The 23971-nt window shown below is 42.2% G+C and overlaps 1 protein-coding gene across 5 annotated transcripts in view; it reads right to left on the minus strand.

Annotated features, from left to right (window-relative positions):
- The window catches only part of sdk2a (sidekick cell adhesion molecule 2a), a 111746-nt gene that overhangs the window by 15483 nt on the left and 72292 nt on the right, over positions 1–23971 (minus strand). For all 5 annotated transcript variants that reach the window (XM_037792872.1, XM_037792873.1, XM_037792871.1 and 2 more), the window contains exons 11-36: positions 23610–23777; positions 22040–22142; positions 20259–20435; positions 19834–19970; positions 19042–19189; positions 17094–17234; positions 16569–16750; positions 12547–12662; positions 11337–11532; positions 11138–11236; positions 10841–11032; positions 10544–10665; positions 9501–9610; positions 8510–8660; positions 6345–6582; positions 5647–5762; positions 5108–5297; positions 3765–3863; positions 3383–3577; positions 3091–3292; positions 2911–3014; positions 2566–2636; positions 1091–1226; positions 822–878; positions 293–394; positions 65–180 (exon numbers count right to left, since the gene is read on the minus strand). In XM_037792872.1, the coding sequence (XP_037648800.1) occupies positions 65–180; positions 293–394; positions 822–878; positions 1091–1226; positions 2566–2636; positions 2911–3014; positions 3091–3292; positions 3383–3577; positions 3765–3863; positions 5108–5297; positions 5647–5762; positions 6345–6582; positions 8510–8660; positions 9501–9610; positions 10544–10665; positions 10841–11032; positions 11138–11236; positions 11337–11532; positions 12547–12662; positions 16569–16750; positions 17094–17234; positions 19042–19189; positions 19834–19970; positions 20259–20435; positions 22040–22142; positions 23610–23777 (3668 nt within the window). The remainder of the gene's footprint in view (positions 1–64; positions 181–292; positions 395–821; positions 879–1090; positions 1227–2565; positions 2637–2910; positions 3015–3090; positions 3293–3382; positions 3578–3764; positions 3864–5107; positions 5298–5646; positions 5763–6344; positions 6583–8509; positions 8661–9500; positions 9611–10543; positions 10666–10840; positions 11033–11137; positions 11237–11336; positions 11533–12546; positions 12663–16568; positions 16751–17093; positions 17235–19041; positions 19190–19833; positions 19971–20258; positions 20436–22039; positions 22143–23609; positions 23778–23971) is intronic.

The raw sequence follows: 23971 nt of genomic DNA on the forward strand, positions 1-23971 counted from the left end.
AGGAATGATGTAAGTTTGGCTGATTTGCTGTAACACAGGAAAAAAAAAGAGACATTATTGATACCTTATAACCCTGTATGTCCCCGTTCTGAGCATCCAGAGGAGGAGGGTCCCATGTGACGTCCAGCTGTGTGGCTGTAGAGGACTGGACCACCACAGTTTGAGGAGGGGATGTTGGGACTAGAACGGAGCAGAGTGTAATCACTTTTTCTATAGGCCTTGCTTAACATCTAAGAAACGAAGATTAAAGGTAGAGTAGCACACGCGCTGCACAGCAAGAGAATAAACCTACCCGCCTCTCCAACAAACACTTCCTGTGGTGCACTGCTGGGACCTTCCCCCACAGCGTTATACACACTGAGACGGATCTCGTAGCGTTTGTGTTTACTCAAATCTGCGAGGAGAGAACCCACAGCAGCATTATAATGGAACAGTTAAGATCAAAAAAAGAAAACTTCCTCCAGAGAGACACACAGTCGTAGTGATGCTCGTGGCAAGACAACATCATGAATTGAACAAAAAAAGACGGAGAGGGTGGAATTGTAAAGGCAAAGTGATGAAAAGACGGGGTTGTTGTGGGGACACGGGGAAGATTTGTCAGCGATTAAAAAGAAAGAAGACACTGAAATAATGATAGGGCGGCTTGGAGAGAATTAAGTCATATACACATCTTAAGAATCAGGCGGCGGCCCCTCAGCGGGTACGGCTGAGTGAGAGGACGACGCACAGGCGCAGATGCTGTAAATTTTATACAAATGGCATGCAACAGATGACATGAAAACAGATGGAGAGTGACGGAAGAGAGGCATAAAGGGACTTACTATCCAGTTCATACTGGGTGAGCGAGGACTCACTCAAGTTCCTGACGCTGTAAGGAGCTGGAGTTTGGATAGAGGATGGGCAGGATTGGGGAAACAAGGATTGGGAAAAGAGCTGCAATATTAGCTGCTATTTAATAAAACACACCACAGGCCTTACTGATAGCATCAAAAGCAACACTTTGATGTAAAAGTAAGTACATTTAAGACTCCGGGTAGCATCGCTTTCTGCAGAGTAGTTGATGGGTAAGCAGTGGAAAAAGTAAACTCACCAGTGAGATCAGCCCAGTTGGCAGAGGGGCTGTTAATTGTGCGGACAGTGAAGCTGCGTAGCCGGTCGTAGTGTAACTCCCGGTACCGGACCCTGAACCCCAACAGGACTCCATTTATGTGATCCTCAGAGGGAGGCTGCGAAGAGAAGAGGTCTGCTTAAAGGGATGGTTCAGGTGTTTTGAAGTGGAGTTGAATGAGGTACTTATCCATATTCAGTGTATTACCTACAGTAGATAACAGTTGGCACGCCCCCAGCTTGGAGAAGCAGACAGGAGTTACTTCACAGAATCAAAGCAATGTACTGCTGTGGACGGGGCCGGCAGCAAAACATATTTCATCCAAAAAATCAATATCAGTCTAAGTGTACAATCTATTTATAATATTTTCATTGCTATACCGTGCAGTCAGACAGCCCTTTCCAACGGGGAACCGAAGCCGTTGTATCCATCTATGCTCTCGCCAAAGCCACCACACTCCATTGGGAAAAACTGTAATTTTACCTCGCCGAACACGGGGGTTGCTGGTCTATCGCTGTCTCGATCGGTTAGTTTGTTTGTGCTATAGTGTGACTCTGGTGAATCCGAACTAATCAAATACAATAACACAAACAAACTTAGGCCCGACTCATCAGACAGAGCGCGATTTAGCAGCCTGGGGCGGCTTTTTGTAATTGTTTTCAATGAGATTGAAGCCCTTTGTGCGCTGCTCTTGCGCTGCTGAGCGCCTCGCCCTCGTGTTTTTACGATTCTCGAGTTGAAAAATATTCAACTCAGAGCAGAAAAACGCCCGATGTCATTAGCTATTTTTTTCTCATTGTTGTGAGTTTTGCTGGATACCCGGAGCTATATGAGTTTACTAACCATAGTTACCATAATCTGAAAAGAAAACAGGCAAATTAGTGCGGTATTTGAGATTTCATGTAAATTGCTTTCATTAATTTAAACTGTACTATTAACTATTTGGGTGGCGTACAGTTCATGGTTTCTAATATGGTAACAATAGCACTCATTTGGTGGTTGTCTAGCAACATATCCAATAAAAAAGAAGCAGCAAACTGCAAAAATGTCTCTCTCTGATCGGGTTTAACAGTGCTTTTTTCAATGGAGTCTGGTTGCATCAGCTTGAGCATAGATAACGGCTTCAGTCCCCCGTTGGAAACATAGACTCTATAGCTGTCTCACAGGAAGGTAAACCAGCAAAAATATTCTAAATATAGAGTACACTTGAACTGATATAGATTTTTTTGTTGCTGTCGGCCCTGTCTACAGCTTGCTTTGCTTCCGTGCGGTAACTCCTGTCTGTTTCTCTGTACTGGGGGCGTGCCGACCGTCATCTACTACACTGACTGTGGATAAATACCTCATACAACCCCACATCAAAACATCCAAACTATCCCTTTAATGCCCAATACTTAACAAACATGAATTCATCCTTCCATTCACAAAACACAGCGCCAAGTAATTCAACGGCGTACCTGCCAGCGGACCAGCACAGATGTGGTGGTGTGAGGTGTAACGGACAGAATGGTCGGGGCTTTGTCTGGGGCTGGAGGAGATAAGGGGAGAAAAAATTAAAACGAGAATTTTGGTGTTAGCGAAACCAACCCAGCTGAGCAGAGCGATATATAATTCAAACAGTCTGCTGGGGAACAGCTTGAGAGTAAACACACGCACTGTTGACGTAGAGCATTCGCTGTGAAAATCCAAAGTCAAAACATGGATGTAAAGGCATTCGATTACAAAAGTGTTGTTGTACAAGTGAACAGGAAATTCAGCGGATAGTGACGACAGGGGGACATGTCTAACTACTGCAGTCTTACCATCCTGTAGTGTCGTGATGGCCTCACTCTCCTGGCTGTACTCGCTGTCTCCAATGTCATTGGTGGCTTTTATACGGAACTGGTACGAAGTGAAAGGCTTTAACCTTTAAAGAGGAGAAAAAAAGTCAGAATAAAAACTGCTGACGTTTAGGGGGAATGAAAGCGGTCGTTCACATTTACCTATCCACTATGTAGGAGTGCGTCTCGTGGCTGACTGATGCAGAATGGACCGTCCAGTTGCTGTCCGGCAGCTCTCTGTACTGGACTGTATAGTAACGAACTGGGGATAGGCCGTCGCTGCCTGGTTCCCATGACAACAGCACTTTGCGAGCCTGGACTTCCTCTTGAGGCACTACGGGACGGCTCGTTGGTTGGGGTCGGGCTGAAGGGCACACACACACACACACATTCAAGGTTACTCTCAAACTTAATATTTTAGAGGTGAATAATTTAAACAGCTTCGGTATTTTACCTCTTTTTTCTGTTGTGACCACCAGAGCCTCGGCGGCCTCGCCCCAACCCTTTCGTGTCTGAGCGGTGAGGCGGTACACGTAAACCATCTCCGGTTTCAGTCCGGACGCCGTGTACTGACGCGCGCTGGGGCTCAGCACGTCTACGGTGGCGGCGTTGCTGTTTGAAGAGTTTCTTCTGTACGTGATCTGATAGGCTGAAAGGACATATCAATATGAAGCCATGCAGAAAAGAAGTTGAGCAAAGAGAACAATTTGGCTGCACTACAAAATCAAACAATATTGAGGGAAATTTATTTTTTTTGGACCAGCACAAAAGCAAAATACTTTTTCTCGTGAGAATATTTAAGGTCGTAGAGGAAAGTCTGTATATTGCAAACTGACCCAGGATGATGCCGTTGGGTTGTGCAGGAGGCTGCCAGATGAGACGGACTGAAGTGGTTCTGACTTCTGGGAAGAGGATGCCGACCGGAGGGCCTGGTACTAGAATACATCAAATAAACAAATCAGGCAAGAGTATTAAACAGAGGTGCGACCAAGTCACAAGTAAGTCTCAAGTCTTTACACTCAAGTCCAGAGTACTAAACTTTGAATTTCGGGTCCTAAACGAGTCATAATGTTCTCTCATTTACGTCTCCGTCTGTCATTTTCAAACCGCACATTTTGCACACGGCAATTGTTTTTTTGTTGACCACTACGTAGTTTTTGTACACAAACAAAAATATCTTTGGTAGCATTTCTTTCAACTGGCGTGCAGTCATGCAACGTCAGCTCTTCATGGTTCTCTCGGGCAACGTGGTTGGATGCTGTTGGATTGGTTCAAACAAAGTGGATCTGGGGAATTAAGTGCTGGGAATGAATAGCATTAATTGTTTCAGGAAATGAAGGGAAATTGATTTGTGGCACACTTTTTAATTAACATACTTTTTAACCTTTGGGCTCGGGGGAAGATATGAAGTAAAGTCAATAGGTTTTAGTGCTGACCCGAATGCTTCGACGCTCAAAATCACTTTTTGAATGCTTTGTTTTTTATTTTTTATATATAAATATGTAATAATAATGAATAAATTCCAAAATAACCCATGAAATAACAAATAATCCCACAACATTATTCATTATTCATATTTAACATTAATTATTATTAGTTATTCTCAGACGGATATCGCTGTTTGTTGTATGTAGAGGTGTGTGTGTGTACAGTACTGAAACGGTGGAGACGGAGACAGACAGAAGAACATGTCAGCCTGCTGCTCCGCAAAGCTTCGATACCTTCAATTATTTCTCACTGAAGCTTCAAAGCCCCAAAAAATAGTATTTGGGACGGCCCTAACAGGCTCAAATCCAAGTGAAGTCACAAGATTGGTGTTGAGTTGCAAGTCTTTTTTGATTTTGTCAAGTCGAGTCTAAAGCCATCAAATTCATGATTTAAGTCTGACTCGAGTCCAAACCTCTGGTATTGAATGTGACATATATCACAGATAAAACAAAATGGACCAAGGAAATAAATCCATTTTAAAACAAGGTTAAAAAGAAACACTTTCTATGACATGTTTCTTTATACAAGGTGTGATCAGTCAGAACATTTCAATCATTTGCTGAAAAAATAAGAAAATTCTTGATAAATTGATTAGCAACAAGTGAAATGATCACAGCACAGTGACATTTGTATTTGTTTAGAGATTTTATACAATTTCAAAACAATAGGCTGGTAAGATGGATGTGTTTACCATCATCTAGGGTCCTCTCTAAAATGGGCGGCGAGCTGCTCCTTCCGTCTCCTATACGCGTGAAGGCGAGGACCTGGATCTCATACAGGACGTACTTGCCCAGACCAGTCAGCTGGACGGTGTGGGTGGTGTTGCCCTCCACCTCCCAGAAGTTGGGTGCTGTGTCTGCGTCCTTCTCCTTATACACAACCTGAAATGCACAATGGATGATGAGGAAACTAGTAACAGGAAGATGTTTTTATGCTTTTGTTGTAACTTTCAAATTGATTTAACAATCTGCAAAATATTGATTGACCTTTGTACACATAGTGCTGCAGGAATGAATCCCTAAACCCAGAGATGAGTTAGCATTTTAGCACTTCTGGTTCCCTCGTCTGGAAGTCAATGTTTTTTTTGGAGCTATCCCATTGGCTTTTTATCGAAGGAACCATGGCGATGCTAACTTTCTGGTTGGCCTACAGAAACACATCATCCCTGCACCACTCTATTATTCTGAAATAGAGATAATTCTCAGATGAATATGACTGTTGCCTGCTGACCTTGTACCCCAGGATGAGTCCATTGCGGTCAGCCTCTGGGACTTCCCCCCACCGCACCAGGATGCTGCTGGAGGTGGTGGCGAAGGCTGACACGTTGGTGGGGCCGCTGGAGGGTACTACAGTAAAGAGTTAAAGGACGGAGCTTAGCGCACTTCAAGCACATCTTATTACATATATGGCTGCGTCCAAAATCACATACTATGTACTACATACCCAATATGTGTACTATCGTTCGACATACTTTTGTGTGAATAAACAGTAGTATGTATCTTTTCAGACACACTGAGCTGTATTTTACATTGCCATTTCCTGAGAGCCTCCTTGCCGGTTGGAGACTTGTAACCATGGTAATCTGTGCCAACCTCATGTGACCAAACGATGATTTGTGAACTAATTTTATATATATATTACGCTCAGCAAAGTGAAATCTTATACTTACAGTTAAATTAAAGCGTTATTGATGTTACAGAGCTGTCCGTCAACATCTGTTATGAACGTTGTCGTCACTGCATTGCATTGCATTGTGGGATATTTATGCCATTCTGAAATATATTGCGTACTATTGGTCTCATACTAAGGTTTCGGACATACTTAAACGATTTCACATACTGTTTTAGTGTACTAAATAGCATGTTAGTGTGGAATTTCGGACGCAGCCTATGTGTTTGGCTTGTGTATGCATGTATTTCCTTCCTCACCAGACTCCCTGGTCCTGCCGTGGACCGGCTGGCTCCAGGGCCCAGAGCCGATACCGTTGATGGCCTGAACTCTGACCTCGTATTCCATCCACTCCTCCAGGTCCTCGATGGTGAACTCCCTCTCCAGCCGGTCCATGATGACGTGAGAGAGGACTCCCCCTTTGGACCCGGCTTTGGAGTACTGGACCCGGTAGCCGACGAGATCTGGGTTCCCGTTGTACTCCCACTCTGGAAGAGGCTAAGAGGATTTGTTTTGTTTTTTATTCCACCAGTTGGAGCAGGATCAATACAAATGACATCATAACGGAGTGCATAACGAAGCAATAAGCCGCGAGAGGCCGTACTTCACGGTGACATTACAACAGCTAAGAGGTGTCGGGAAGAGAAGCTCTCAGCACTTAGCACTGCACTTAGTGGTTTTAACAAAATGTGGTAATACTCCATTGTCTTTAAATAATTGCACATTCATCTGTTAAATCAATAATACTATATAATCCTAATATGTAGCAGGCAATATAGATCTTGAGAGGCATAGGTGCAACAGGTTTGAGTGATTCATTAATATTGAAATTAACTGCAACCTAAAGTGTGTTTTCAGGGTGTTTGCAATCACTCTAAATGTCACTCAGCCAAATACGATGATCTTAAAATCTTGTTTTCTAGTATGCAGTGTATCTAGCACTGACACATGGACATAATTGAGCGTGATAAGTGAAAGCACCTACCTAAATATGTGCTGGGCTTATTTCTATTAAAGTGCTGGGTGTTCTTGAAATTAATGTGGCCTTGACTAAGACCTCCACGGCCGCGACGCGGACCACAAAGTTCGGGAACACTTCATTTTACAGGTCCATAAATTTCATGGTAATTAGGTGATAATTAGCAAGTAACTTCTTTGAAATTTCTTTGGAATTACTGCCAAATTAACCCATTATTTACCTCAAAATGTATCCAAAATTATTTTAATTATATTCTGCTATCTCCCAATAGCTGATAATTTATTTAATACATTTCCAGGAAAAGAATACAAAGTTAATTGATATGCTTTATTTCCATATCTGCTGATAAATAGATAATAATTAGCAAATAACTTAAAAAACTCCCTGAATCATGACATCAGCTACCGGGTTACATTTGTGTAGACAATAAGTCACACAGTGGTGAGATTTGTGCCTGATCAGACGTGTCTTCTATTAGTTTTCCACCTCCAATGAAGAGCAGCGCACAGCCTCAGGGCCCTATTTTAATTATTATATGCCTTTTAAGCATATAATTATTAAACAATGTTTACAATAAAGTAATTTTCCATACATTTTGAGGTAAATATTGGGGTAATTAATAATTTAATAAAAAGATCACTTGCTAATTATCACTTAATTACCAAATTAAGTGTTACCCAAACTTTTACTACAGCTTTTGAAAAGGGTCGCAATCACTGAGCTTTGTCATTCGTTTGAAGGGTCATATCACACCGCTGACACCGCTGTGTTGTTAAATCCAGGTGACACGCACTCTTCATAACCCCGCAAAGAGCTGCAGGAGTATCTCGCCTCTGTCTCTCCGTCTGCCTGGCACCGACCAGGCACTGGCACGGCGATGATAATGGGCAGATGTAGCGAAGAATACGTTGGCCAAGTGCTGACACAGGAAGCCGCAATTATCAAGTACAGAGTGTGTGTGCGAGAGTACAAGGACAAACTTATAGAAGAAGGAAAAGGCAACATCTCATGAACGAAACAAAAAAGACCTAATGAAGTGTGCCAGATTGTAAACTTAAGTTTTGTGACGAGGGGGATGCTTGTGAGTCAGTTGAGTTGAAGCCAGCTGTCGTAGAGAAAGTCATCAAACTTTTTAATAAAAGAAAAAAATGGATTTTTGTTATTTGGATGGGCAAAATGAAATTGCCTAAATCTGATTTGACAACGCTTATCTTATCAATGTTGTATCCAATTAATATCCCAAGGGCATTTTGCCAATTCAGTCCCAACATGATTTTCCATCAACGAGAAGGACAAAAGATAGCTTATGCGCATGCAGAGGCATACCTAATCCAGCCTAGTCGGAACAGGAACAACCCAGACGTGCTCCAATAATAATAATAATCGAATAAAACTCCACTAACTTCATACATAGGAACCAACGTGCAACGATTTGTGACAACTTACCACCCAGCGGAGCCACAGGCTGGTCTCGCTGGCGGTGCGAAGGGTGACATTGGCGGGGGAGATGTCCGGAGGGGCCTGCAGGGTCTCGATCTTCCTGGACGGCTGACTGGGAGGACTGGTGCCCACGATGTTCACCTGACGCATCCGGAACCTGGAGCAAAGGAAACCAGCGGATGGTGGATAAATCATCATAAAGGTGGGTGTTTAGTGAAGATCTGCTGCTGGCGATACGGGGAAAGGATTAGATTAGATTATTTAAGATTAGATGGAATTTGAATGATGCCCAAAAGGAAAGTAGGTCATTGTAGTTGCAGAGAAGAGGATCTATTTATGAGTAGAGAAATAAATAAATAATTCCAACAAAGTAAATCAAGATAAAAGATAACCAGTTTATTAGGTTGGCTGATTTTTCACTTTGCAACATTTTCATAATGTACTTTTTATAAGACGGTTGGGTAAGATTTTATTTCATATACAGCTAGGGCTGGGCAATAATTCAATATGATAATTTATCGTCTTTCAATGGAACCGTATTGTGATGAAATCATAAATCGAGATATCGTGATACACAATTACGTTGTCTAAATTGATAATAACGAGCACGTACTAACTTAAATTTCTCAAAAAATCTGATGTGAACTATTTTGAGGGAATATCATTTGAAGATTGGGGTTTTGTTCAATGTGATTAACAAACAGTGTTTATATGGAAATATTAGTTTTTCCTCTCTATAATTTCAACTGTTTATGTTCATTTTGCACTAAATTTCTTAATGGAATGAGAAAATGCTCAGTACTTTTTATTTGTTAAGTATTTAATTCACACAGGAGTATACAAAATAGGCTTTACCATGTGGTTATGGACTATTTATTTTTGACTTACCGGAAAAAATGTGTGATATATATCGTTATCGCGATATGCAATGACCTATATTGTGATAGAAGATTTTGGCCACCTGTATACATTTGTGTTTGGGTGTGTGTGTGCTCACCTGTAGAACGTATAGGGGTTCAGGTCCTGGACCTCCAGTGATCTGGCATCAGGTTCATTAGTCAGCTGATGAACCACCAGCCACTCTTCATTGTCTCCTACTATGCCAATCTGAAATGCACAGAGAGAATGAGGTGCTATCAGCACGAGAACAAATTAAAGAAATTAGCTGGTATCGTAAAACCTGCACTGATATAAAGACATCAAACAACTTGTAAAAAAATCCAGACTGCTCTCATTGTGTTGAAGAGGACCTATTATGCTTTTTCCCTTTCCTTTAGTGTGTTATATAGTGTTTTGTGCATGTATAAGGTCTGCAAAGTTACAAAGTCCACGCCAAATGGAGTTACTCTCCCCCACAGAAACACTGCTCCGGAACTGCCTGAAACGCCTCACTTGAAGTCCCGCCTTTTCTTCTGTAAAGTGGTGATGTCACCAAGTAACACATTTGCATAAATACCTGCCTAGCGGCTAGTTTGGCACTCCCTCAAACTATGGATGTATAAAGAAAACTGGATACAGTGTTGGAGGCGGGCTCCCGTTCATTCCAATGAGAGTTGCTCAGTCGACTCGACTGCCGAGTGATAACTCCACGTCTCATTCACATGAACAGAAGAAGGGAAATAACCCTGGGTTCGGCTATTAGTGCATTTTACAACTTTTAGGACCTAGTGATTTAAATAAGGGCTATTCAAGTGTTCATACTGAGAAGTTGATTCACCTCAAAATAAATTAATCGCTGAGTTAGGGACATCTCTTTCGCAATGTAAGTCTATGGGAAAAAGTATTTTGGGGCCCAATGGCATCACGTGATGGACATGGAAGTTGTAGTAATGCCGTTTGGCCACTACGAATATTTGCTTCACAGGCAAACAGAGCGTTTCAGACAGAGGGTGAAAAGAGGTGCTGCTGCACAGCCAGCATGAGGAAAGCAAAGCCTATTTTTGAACATGAAAGCATGTAAACATGTTCTAGTAGAAACCCAAAATACAAGTATGCACCTGAAAATGAGCATAATAGGTCCTCTTTGAAATAGATCCTTACCTGGGCTTCAACGTGCCAACGGGAAATGGATGTCTTGCCATCATAACCAGGTTTGAACTGCAGGGCGACAGAGCGAGGGCCGATGTTGGAGATAGCTAAATTGGTTGGAGGACCGGGCAACTCTGCGGAGGAGAGCGGAGGAAATTAATTTCACTGCTTTTAGAAATAGCTGAGTAGAAATCAGTTCAGTCATGGGTAAGTGGTTGTAGCCCTTTCAGTGGACACTTGAGGTACTTATGAATTCATATTATAATTCATAATTACTGTATAAGTTCATCTATTAGATTGAACATTCACCTGGTGGTACGCCAGAGGAAATGGTGGAGGCGGAGAGCTGGCCCTGGCCCTTGGCGGTCATAGCTGCGACCTGGATGGTGTAAGTGGTGAGGGCAGTGAGCCCCGTCACCTTGTACTCTTGAGTCAGGTTGGGCAAATAATGGGTCACTCGAGTATTGGTCCTGTTGAACTCCTCCCAGGAGATACGGTAGCCTGGAAGAAGAGACGAATGTTCACAGTAAACACAGCTCAGTGACTCGTAAACTGAGCGAAGCAGAGACGACATGTTAACGTTACATAATTATCTTTAATGGTTACCTGTGAGGACGCCGTTTTTCTCTTGGGGCTCCTTCCAGCTGACTTTTAGTGAGGTGTCCAAGATATCAGTGAAGCTGAGGTGTCCCACGGCACCAGGGGCTGTAAAATAATAATAAAACAGGCAGTAAACGAACTGAACAGCAGCCTGACATGTAATTATCTGCAAATACCATATAATATCCGGAATGGGCAAACTTACTGTCCTCGTGGGTGCGTAGTCGCTGAGGCGGGCTGCGCGGGCCGTCTCCAGGTGTCGTGAAGCACAACACCGACGAGTAATACTCGGTGTACTTTTTCAGGCCAGAGATGTAACCAACATGGACGCTGTCCTGGAAGTTGGGACGCACCGTCATCACTTGGACCTCGTTTGAACGAGTGAGTTCCCACGCCAACAGCTGGACATGATGTGACAAGGGACAGGGTGTCAATGGTAACATCAAGATTTCTTTAATACGGGGAAAATACACACAATAAACACAACAATATGATTACATGACAATATAACCTCATAAAAAAAAAAAAAATTAAGAAAATACTTTGACAAAAGGAAAATAATAAATAAATAAATAAATAAATAAATAAATAAATACCAAAAGATAACAATAAAATGAATAGGATCCCTTCAGTATTTCAGATAATTAGGTTGACAGTGCTGATACATTTAAAAACTGAAATATACATATGACAGTTAGAGTGTATTTAATATTTTATATTTAATATAGGGTTGTCAAAGTTAACGCGATATTAACGCATTAACACAAATTAGTTTTAACGCCACTAATTTCTTTAATGCATTAACGCAACTTGCTGTTTTCAGGTTGTAGTTCAGTTTTAAAGCTGGATTAAAGATCACTAGCATCATGTGTGACTAGAAAACCTAATGAATCCATTGGTACCAATCATGTCATACTAGCTCGTTGTGAAGGAGGCTAAATAACGCTCCAAACTTACGCTAAATTTTGGCGAGGAAAAACTGGCATGGCCATTTTCAAAGGGGTCCCTTGACCTTTTTTTCCATTTCATGTTGTATTTGTTTGTAGCAATTATTTTTTCCCCCAAAATTGTCTTTGCAATACATTTTTAAGAAACTTATATTCAGATTAGCTCTTGATTGAGCTCCAAATATGAATATTTCACCCAACAGAATAATTGCATTCATTATCTGGGGACCGTTTTCATCCAGAACCCCCAACATAATGTTTAAAGGTGTAAATGTAAAATAAATATTGAGTTGCCGTAGCCAATTTTGGATGAGATTTCTTTTAATTTAAAAAGTAAAATGTAAAATAAAAACTGTTGCTCTGTGTTAAAATCATGAATAATTGAGGAAATGAGGCTTTCAGACTTCGTAATGAGATGTTGCTCCTCTAGCTCCGACCACTAGGGGGCACCAGTCCTGCTATGCTCACCTTATATCCCTGGTTGATTCCATTGATAAACTGCGGGCTCGGGGCACTCCAGGTAAAACGCACCGTGGTGGAGTTGACAGCCTCGGCTTGTACATTTCCTGGTGGCACAGTGGGCACTGATCCAGAGGAGGGAGAGATAGAAGAAGAGGAGGGAGGGGGGAGGGGAAAAAGAGCGAATAGTGATGAGACAGGGAAGGAAAATACTCGAAGATGTACAAGAGGCAATTTCAGACCAGCCTCGTTTAGAGCGTGAGAATCCGGCTGAAGCATTTTTTATTTTGGTTCATTTGGGGGAGGAAAGAACACGCCAATCAAACCGAGTGTGAGAGCGCTTGCCTAAGGCGTCTTCCAGGTGAACCCTGCAGCAGTTTGTTTGAAGCGAGCATGCGATCCTGATGTAACACCGGAAAAACAGTCGAGGAGTCACGCATTAATGAAGCTGATTGGCCGGCGTTGGTCCTCGCATCCACACGCTATCCTCCATTCCCTTTGAGCGTATTTAAATGCACATCATGATCTGCTCTTGAGCCTTTAATGGAGTGAGTGACGGAAACATCCAATTAATGAGAGCTGAGCTAAACAACATGAGTGCCTTGTTCACTGTCGCTACTCACTGACAGCGACTTGGATGATGAAATTATTATTTATTTTTGTGCACCGGGGAGAGACGCATGGAAATAAAATAAAATAAAAAAAAAAACCTTCCAGGTTTTCAAAGTTTTGCTAATTAAACATAACGATTTTGTGTTTCTCTACAAATGCAGCACATTTGTTTACTTGCAGGTGCATCAGAGCGGCTCATTAATTGATTGATTGATCAGGCATCACTCAAAAGTAGTTTCTTTAACAACAAGGTGTGCCAGGTAGAATCCATCATTTCTGAAGCATTTGAAGTATTTTTTAATCATCCAGCCAAAAAGAAACAGACATAAATAGACGCCATTTTTCCATTCCCACAAACACACACCTGCCCAGCACTCATAATATAAATGAGAAAACAATTCTTTTATACGGCAGGATGTAAAGATGAAACGGTGAGAGAAGACCGGTGGAGAGCAAATCAAAAGCAACGATTGTTAAAAGAGAGAAAAAATAATATGTGTGCAGCGCAATTATAATAACAAGCTGGACAGAGAGAATAAGTCTGTGTGTTTTAATGAGTGGTTGAGAAACACGCTGTGTTCAGGTAAGCAGGAGAAACAGGAGAAAATGACAAAAAGATATACAAATAATTAATTTGAAACCAGTGTGATATACAGCACCGCAAACGCATGTAAAACCTAATGAAATCAAAATATCTGCTGATTCACCCTGTGTAATAAATGCATGTGAGCAGGGAGTGGAACAGAATAGGAAATAGGAAACACTCCCAATTTTCTTATGAGTGCTCTAGAGAATATTTAGTGCGTGTGGTGTCCATGGAGTGGATTTAACATGACAGGGATTCAGAGATATGTGGTTGTGTTAAGCCTTCCAAAGCTTTATATACAAGTTAAAGGAATTTAAAATCAAACTGGAAGCCAGCGCAGCATATCTAAACCAGCAGCGATATCCTCCCTCTCTCGTGTTTGTTAAAGTCTCGGAGCAGCAGCAATTTGAACTCGGCGTAATCTATGAATTGACTTTTGAGGAAAGCCAGTAAAGAGAGTATTATTCAATCTTCTTGTAATGAAAACATGGATTAACCTTTCAACACGCTGATGCATTAGCTGGAGCCTACTTTGGCTATGTTTCCAGACAAAAAAAGCCTTAAGATTCGGTGCCAGAAATAATCTCAGATTTGGCTCGGTGCAAGTTTACAGTGACAAAATGTGACTTTCATCTTGTGATGATTTTTGAATAGACAGGAACATAAGGTGCTGGAATCACCGAGGCGTGACGGAAATATGTAGCTGTACGACACCGTGGAAAAGTTCACAGTGTGTGTTCTAATTATACTACTCAGCATGTAGAATGAGAGAAGTCAAGCGAGGCAGCTTCCTTTAGCGACTTCCAAAGGTGTGTCACAAGCCTGACGCACATCATCACCTGGTAATATATGTGCAGAATCAATTAAATGTCTGCAGGTGGTCAATGGGAACATTTTTCTTTTTTGACACCGTGATGCAATAATAATCTACAAGGTGAAAGAAAAGTGGGATAGAGAGCTACGACAGGAAATTACAGCTGCTGCCCAACTGTGGGTCGGGGCCGAGCCTTTTGAGTAGGGGGGGGGCGGATCGATCGGAAAATATCGATATTACCAATACCTATGTCTCGATTTGAAGATCGATTCTGGCGTCAAAAGGATCGATACAAAAAAGTTTCTCTCTTCTGCACCCATTCATATTTTATCAAAGAGTAGAACTGTCTGTGCAAATTATGATCTGTTGTACCGTTTGCTTCTCACTGCTGTTGTGACGTTGTGTGCATTCAAACAACAAACGCGGTACCGTATCGGTATCGATATCGGCGATTCTGGCCCTGTATTACTTGCTATCGGATCGAAACCAAATTTTGCGGTATTTCCCACCCCTAATTTTGAGGAGGAAGAATAAGAAGCAGGAAGACAAAGTACAGGACGGTCAGTCATCATTAATCCTTTAAGATATTAGCATTTTCGTTCTGCCTCGATTGGGTCTCGAACTCACAACCTCTGACACCAAGGGAAAGTCACTATGTTGGTGAGCTTACTGCCCGGGACAAAAACTACCACTTCACATTATGGCATGTAAAGGCAGATTTCAAACTAGTGTCAAAAATTCAGTTTTTGAGACAACATTCTGAGAATTTGCGTACTTCATCCGGACAACACAAAAATGTCTGTCATTTATTTATATAAAGATTGACTGCTCCATGTGTGACAAACTGATGTTTAAACATGCTTGATTTCCATTGACTGTAATGGTTAGGATAGGATTCAAACTACTGTCAAAAATGCAGTTTTTGAGATACATTTCTGAATTTTACCACACTACATCTACCATGATCTCAACATTTTGGCATTTATTTTCATGAACATTTTATTTTTATTTATTTTAACACTTTATTTAACGAGAATTTGCAGTAGCATCAAACGTTTTGATGCACTGTGGGCTCAATTTTTGATAATCCAAAAATCTGTCTGGATCGTTCGTGGAGAAACTAGGCAGCGCTGATCCAATATGAATCAATATTCTGTTACTATAATGCCTATTTCTCGCCTCATATGTTTTCAGAAACATCTCAGAACACTTGAATTACAATATGCTGAAAGGTTATTATGGATTTTTTGCCCAATAATGCCAAAAATATTCTGCCTACTGCCGCTTTAAAAAAGCATCACCCTCACCTATATTGAGTGGTTAATAATTCTAAGAAGTATTCATACAGTGGAACAAATTACATTCATGCTAAGATTACAAAAAAATTAATAATCTACAAGATGAAAGTGATCTAAACCGACTTAAAAGATTGACTTGAATTAAAAAATAAAAGCTCTAATGAAGTCATCGGCTCATGGCTGTGTACAATTTGTCCTACGGTGCTGCAGCACTTATTGAGAAATTACCGACATAAAAAAACAGACAAAAACAAATAAGTGGTGCTGAGAGGCAAATTTGCACTTACACGGCCATGTCTCTTACATTCATACATTTAAAAAGCCTCGCTGCTTCCGTCGGTGCTAAGTGCTGACTGCTGATTGCGACAGGAGTGTTAGGGAGAAGGGCTGTTAGTAATGCGTGTGAATCACCTTTTCAAGGTTAGCGAAGGCTTTTTTTTTTAAAAAAAGCGTGCTGCAGAGAAAAAACACGGCCGTCTTTGCTTTTAATTTGATCGTTAAAAACAGATGATTGGATTGAGCGTCAGTCACAAGTTTTAGGCCGCGGGCTCAACACGAGCCGAGGGACTAATATGATGAGGCTGCAGGTAATGAATGGAATTTGTGGGACTAAATAAAGCCTCTGGTACTCACAGCGACTAAGCTGCAGGACATTTTTTTAATTCATACTTGCAGACTTGGCTGCTTGTATTCCTTGGGCATATGTGATATTGTGCCTCACCCCCTTGCAGCGTCCATTCAGTGACTTTGTGGCTATAGGTGCCCCGGCCCGCTCCATTATAGGCCGCCACCTCGATCTCATAGTTGGTCCAGATGATGAGGTCCTCCAGGAGCAGACTATTCTGGTCTTGGTTGGTGATGTTTTTCATCTGGCAGTCCACAGGAAGCCCCGACAGACAGTACCTGGCAGCAGAGGGAGGAATCGATAGACAGAGGGAGAGACAAGACATAAATATAAATATATTAGATTCTCCCCAAAAAAAGAAGAGACAGAGAGATGGAGGAGAAGCCATGCAGAACAGTTTTTTAGAAAATGGTTACAAAAAGAGAGGTGACACCAGATGAATGGAGGGGAAGGTATTTAATTGGCACCAATTATTCCATTGCAGCGGTGAGCGAGAATGAAGCGAAATGGAGAGGAAGAAAAGGAGCTGACATAACAGTTATTATCACCATCTGAATGGCATTAGCTGACAGGCACCTATCCCTGGGAAAGGAATAATACGGGCTGTCATGGTCTTCTTACCTGATGATGTAGCCCTGGAGTGGCCCATTCTGATGGCTCTCCGGGGGCGGCTGCCATTGGATCATGATGGACTGATTGGTGCGGCCGCTCGCGATGACGGTCTGAGGGGGGGCGCTGGGCGGCTCTTCGGGGAGAGTTAGTCTGAGGGGAGAGAAAGAGAGGTGAAAGAGGAGACAAAGAGTGAAACCATGCATTAATTATCGGGAGTTTCTGCATATTTCCATCCCATTTCATCATAGAAGTCAAATCATAATAAAGCCAGCTTTTTTTTTTTTTTTTTCAGAGCACCATAAAGGAAAAGTTGGGATGAGTGTGTCTTTGTCCGAGACATATTCTCTATAATACTGTCCGCGGAGGGACATCTCGCTATGGCATGACAAGGATCAAAGAGGCCTTGGTGAAAATGGAACAGCACAATGGAGAGACAGTGTGAGAGGAAGATATAAAAGAACAAGAAAAGAGAGATCCAGGCAGACTTTCCCTTAAGCCAATTTAAGATGACATCTTGATTTCTTCCCAGCGCACCGGAGCGCTGCTCGGGAGGACATGAAGCAGAGTGTTTAGGATCAAAGAGGGGTGCCCGGGAGATGCCTCAGAAAAGCCCTGCACTCTCGCTGGCGCTCAGTCACCCTCCTGTGGTGCGCTCTTGTCTGGGGTACATTCACACAGGAAGTGTGAATGAGTGTACGGTGCAGACGGTGTGTGATGGGTAGTGGCGGCTTTGGAGGGACTTCCTTGCTGCCGGTGTAAAAGCAGCTAGGGGCTGTCAATCGATTCAAATATTGAATCGCGATTAATCGCACATTTTTTTATGTTCAAAATGTAAATTAAACGGGAGATCTGTCAAGTATTCAATACTCTTATCAACATGGGAGTGGACAAATATGCTTGCTTTATGTAAATGTATGTATACATTTATTATTGGAAATCAATTAACAACACAAAACAATGACAAATATTGATCAGAAACCCTCTCAGGTACTGCATTTAACATAAAACAATATGCTCAAATCATAACATGGTAAACTGCAGCCCAACAGGCAACAACAGCTGTCAGTGTGTCAGTGTGCTGACTTGACTATGACTTGCCCAAAACGGTATGTGATTATCATAAAGTGGGCATGTCTGTAAAGGGGAGACTCGTGGGTACCCATAGAACCCATTTTCATTCACATATCTTGAGGTCAGACGTCAAGGGACCCCTTTGAAAATGTCCATGATGTTTTTTCCTTGCCAAAATTTAGCCTAACTTTAGAGCGTTATTTAGCCTCCTTCATAACAATCTAGCATGACCAATGGTTTCTTTAGGTCTTTTAGATTCATGTGATGCCAGTGTTCCCTCTAGCTTTAAAACGTGTGCATTAAAGAAATTAGTGGAGTTAAAATGAATTTGCGTTAACGTCTTATTATCGCAGTAACTTTGACAGCCTTAAAGCAGCACTTGGGTTGTGTTGACATGGTCAGTGATATAGTGTGTATAGGTTAATCATGATGCGATATATATGTGTGTGTCTGGTGTGTGTGGGGGGGCTGTAAGATGATGACCATTTACACGTCAAGAGAATTCACTTGAGATCTAAATCTGTGTGAAGCTCTGCCTCTTTCAAGCCTCTCTTGTGTTTTACTATGCAGCACGGTGAAGACCGTTAATGGGAGGGAGAGAGATGAAGATGGGTCAGCGCACCCATCAAGTCTTCACAAAGCGCAATTTCAGCTCATTCACAGTTTTTATCTTGAAAAGGCCCCCGTTCCTGGAGCAGGCACTCCCACGGGAGCAAACACTAAAACTTAGAGGAAATAATCATTCCTATTGAAGACGAGGCAGAGGAACGAGTTGTTCCCCAAACGCTGTTCTCACCAGCGTACACACATTAAGTTACACAGACCACCACAAGCAACATCTTTTTAATATTCAGTAGATGCAGAGCGAGCTAAGCGCAGCACCCACCGGTCAGTCTCTTTGCTGAATTGGCCTCGGCCCACGTCGTTGACGGCACACAGGCGGAACTGGTAGGAGCGCGCCGGGATGAGCCCCCCAACGGTGACCCCGGTGGACTCCGGTTCAATATTGGCCAGAAGCACTGTCCAAGGAGCATCTGCGGCAGAGAAGACGCACAAATTAGACGAGAGCTGTGAGCAATACAGCGAGTGAACGGTAAATGACCTTGCGAGAACATTATTCTCTCCAGCACACATTTAAATTCAATGTTATTCCTGACTATTATTGCACATTGTTTCATTTTCAGCAATAATATTGCAGCTGCCGATAAAAAAGCAAGTCATTTATTTTGTGTACACTCTAAATATCAGATTGAAATTCAATTATCCAAAAAGCGGATCCCATCTGCATCCTCGGATTCATTTTCCTCTTAATGAGTTGTCATCCTCTCAGTGAGCCTGAGCTCCGGTGAGAAATGGCTGAACGATTTACTCTCTCTGGGTGAGAGCAGAGCATTCCCACTTCTTTGATTTTCGTCGAGCGTGAGGAAGACGAGAGCATCGGGCATCAACGCAATTTGGTTCCCCTGATCGCTCGCAAAGGAAGCGTACAGGTGAGGCGATTGAGTTATAGTGATTGTAGAGGAGACGATGCAACCGCCAATTTTAGGGACACAATGGAGACGTAATATAATAAGAGGCTGCAACTGAGTGCTTCCAGGGAATGTTAGGTAAAAAATATTGACTAACAAGAAACAACACATGCATTGTTAACGGTGACACTGGTGCTTGAACCACTCACTGTTTTCCGAGACCTCCAGGATGTAGCGGATCAGGGGGCTGTTGCCGTCGAAAGCCTGGGCGTATGTGAGGTTGATGGCCCTTTTCTCCGTGGTACTCAGAACTGCTATTGGGTTTTCTGGAGCGTGGGGCAGTTGCCTGTATGTGTGTGTGTGTGTGTGAGAGTGATAAAAACAAAGTGATAAAGAGAAATACAATCAGACAAGAGAGGCAGCAAATAACAGCATTAAACAGCCAAAACCGAGAGCCTCGCGTTGTAAATATTAGAGGATTTGATGGATTAGAGAGGAGAGCGGCGATAAAGCACGACAGTGGGGAAAACATTCATCCATCATGTCCCGGTCAGACATAAATAAGAGGAGGAAAAAAAATAAAAATAAAACACAGACAGCAAGATAAGACGAAGAGGGAGAGAGATATGCAGACCTGACTCTGAGGTGAGCATTGCGGGAGTCGTTGCCACCCACGGAGGTCACCCTGCAGGTGTATGTTCCGATGTCGCCCGACCACGTTTGGGAGATGTGCAGGGTCCCGTCGGGGTCGAGCCGCAGGCGGGGGGTCGTGGTCACGTCAATCACCGAGCCGCTCTTCTCCCAGACGTGCCTGGAGGTGTGCACATACGTATATGTGAGAGACACACACACACACACTTTTCTGTATCTCTGAGTGTTGTGACAGTAAATCCGTTTGCTTTGCGTCAGTTCATACAGAAAAACACAGAAGGCGCTGACACCGATGAAAAGCCTTGCGAGGCTGATGGGAAAGGGATTTGAATCTTAAAACCATCTCTCTCTGTCACACATACAGCACAGCAGCTCTCCTCCATGCATTTCTCTCCCTGTCATATACCCAACCGCACATATGGCCCCCTTACACTCACATACACATGCACACACCAGGAGCTGCTGTGATTAATTGCGACTGTTCGGGCTTTCCAGCTAATCTCCTCTGTGTTGCGTTTAATTAAAGGCGCTGTCTGAAGTTATTACTCTGTTTACATATTCATCTGTTTACCCCGCGATCTGATCAATGCCGCGGGCCCACAGGTGACAGGCACTCTAATCACTGGGCTCCGCAGACGTCGTTTCGCTCCCTCCGAGACAGATGCATGTGCACACACTCGATCATGATCAAGACTGTCTGAGGAGTGGAGGAGAAGCGACGGACTAATTCCTCAATCAGACTCTAAGAGTTTGAAAATCTTCCCATAGGAGGTCGTATAAGGGTGGATAAACACGACAAGAGCTCTCGCCGATTTCATAAACTAATTAAGTACAACACTGATACCAGAGCTTGTTTTCTAGTCTTGGTGTTGCATCAAGAAACAGCTGCAAAAAAAGGATGTGATGTCAGACATTTAGTACAATTATCTGTGATAAATATGTAATTTCTGCTGCTAGGGGGCTCTCAATCAAAAAAGATCTATTCACGTTACATTCAGTCACGTTTATTCTAGGGCTATCAAAGTTAACACGATAATAACATGTTAATGCAAATTTGTTTTAACACCACTTTAACGCAACTTGCAATTTTAATTGTAGCGGGCTCAGTTTTAAAGCTAGAGTAAAGATACTGGTATCATATGAAACTAGAAAACCTAAGGGATCCATTGGTACCAACCAACCAAATCAATTATTAATTGATTTCCAATAATACATATATACATACATTTGCATAAAGCAAGCATATTTGTCCACTCCTATGTTGATAAGCGTATTAAATACTTGACAAATCTCCCTTTAAGGTACATTTTGAACAGATAAAAAGTGTGTGATTAATTTGTGATTAATCGCGATTAACTATGGACAATCATATCGATTGACAGCCCTAGTTTATTCACGTTATGTCATTTCATTCTAATGAAATAGCCACAAGTAACGTAACGTTAATTTGCTTGTTAATAGAGCGGCTTGCTAGGTAACTGGATCGCCGGCTTCCTTCCTCGCTCTCTGATGTATCATCCGGTGTTTCCATGGAAATAATAGGAACTAGAAGGGGGCAACGTGGATATGTTGTCATTGACAGGCGACAAAATGAATGAATTACCATTAATAAAATTGAGGATTTCTCTGGGTTTGAACATTGTTGGAAACATTTGGGATAATGTAAGCACACTACTAAAAAAAAAATATAACACAAGTAGACATTTTAATGTGGAAATGTTACAAAGAGATGTGACAAAACTCCAACAGATACTGCATCATTACCTCACAGTGACACTGGGATCGTGGGTCACGCCGCAGGTCATTACAGCCTTGGTCCCTTTGATGACACTCTGGTCTTGTGGCGGTTTAGTGATGCGGGTACGTGCTGTGAACACACAGAGAGAGGTTGTTATTCGGAGACTGTGTTTGAACAGCGGATTGAATAGAGCTTACTGGACTCGGTCTCATCTTTCACTCACGGTCTTTCTGAATCTGGGTGAATCACACCGCATTTCCAATGGATGGAGTATTTTTGCGAAGCTTTCAAGGACTGATAATGTGAATTTATGCACGCGTGAGTCATTAGACTACATATATATTCAGAGTATCTTGGCAATGACCTCCAGCAACCAGGTACGTACTGCATGTACAAGTAAATAAGTCTTGGATTAAAAAAAGGAAGAATGTTTCTTTTTATTTTATTATTTTGCAGAGGTCTTACTTGGACTTTGCAGTATTTTTCAAGGTAGAAAAAGAGGACACAGGGGTTTTCAGACGATGCAATAGTCGAGTTGATACATATAAATATATCAAAGCTTTCAAACTAGGGCTGTCAAAGATAATAACGCTTTAACGCCACTAATTTATTTTTCATTGCAACTTGTGGTTTTTAGGTTGTAGCAGGCTCAGTTTTAAAGCTAGAGACAATATACTGGTATCATATGAAACAAGAAAACCTAAGGAATACCAACAAGTTCATACTTCATACTACTACTATAAACTTGTTGCGAAAGAGGCTAAATAAAGTTCCAAACTTGCGCTAAATTTTGGCGATAAAAAACTGGCATGGCCATATTCAAAGGGGTTCCTTGACCTCTGACCTCCAGATATGTGAATGAAAATGGGTTCTATGGGTACCCACGAGTCTCCCCTTTACAGACATGCCCACTTTATGATAATCACATGCAGTTTGGGGCAAGTCATAGTCAAATCAGCACACTGACAGCTGTTGTTGCGTGTTGGGCTTGAGTTTGCCTTGTTATGATTGGAGCATATTTGCTATGCTAAATGCAGTACTTGTGAGGGTTTCTGGACAATATTTGTCACTGTTTTGTGTTGTTAATTGATTTCCAATACTAAATATGAACATACATTTGCATAAAGCAGCATATTTGCCCACTCTCATGTTGACAAGAGTATTAAATACTTGACAAATCTCCCTTTAAGGTGCATTTTGAACAGATCAACAATGTGTGATTAATTTGCGATTAAAATATTTTCATCGATTGACAGCCCTATTTCAAACCTTTCGAGTTTTAATTGTAAAAATACAGCGCCAGTTTCTCTGTGACACTCTGTGAGCGATTCAATTGGTCCTCCCTTGTTCATTCAGTGCCGTTTGGTCCGTGTACGCCGCTTCCTGTGTTTTGAGTGAATGGACAACCATAGCAAACAGCATGAGCAGTACCCTACGATAACAGCGAGTGGGAATAGTAAGGGATTCATGAGCTTTCGGTCCGTTCGACAAGCCGACACTGAAAAGAGTCGTTAAAAAGATTTGTTTGTTCTTTTCTGCACATCACTACGATGCGAGCTATAACAATGATGTGCAGAGAGCTTCTGTTCTGCTTACCCCAGACCACCAGGTCGGACGAAGCCTCGTCAATCCCCCTGGAGTTACTGGCCATGCAGGTGTAGGTACCGGCATCAGACAGGTGAGAGGGACTGATTAGCAGGCTGCCCGACTCCAGCAGGGTGAACCTGGGCAGCTGGACCGAGCCACTGGCCAAGACACGTTCACCTGCAGGGGAGGGTGGAAGTGATTGATGGTGTGGGATGAAGAACAGGGGGAAAAAAACGGGGGAACAGGGAGAAAGAGAGATTAGGGTATTGGAGAAATGTCAGGAAAAACAAACAGGAAGGAAAAGCAGTGCAGCAAAAGTGAAGCTTGTCTGGAGAAAATGCATATTTGAACCCTTTTCCATGGCTCTCGTC

This window comes from Sebastes umbrosus, chromosome 14, assembly GCF_015220745.1.
Source record: "Sebastes umbrosus isolate fSebUmb1 chromosome 14, fSebUmb1.pri, whole genome shotgun sequence".
In the NCBI taxonomy this organism is placed as follows: domain Eukaryota; kingdom Metazoa; phylum Chordata; class Actinopteri; order Perciformes; family Sebastidae; genus Sebastes; species Sebastes umbrosus.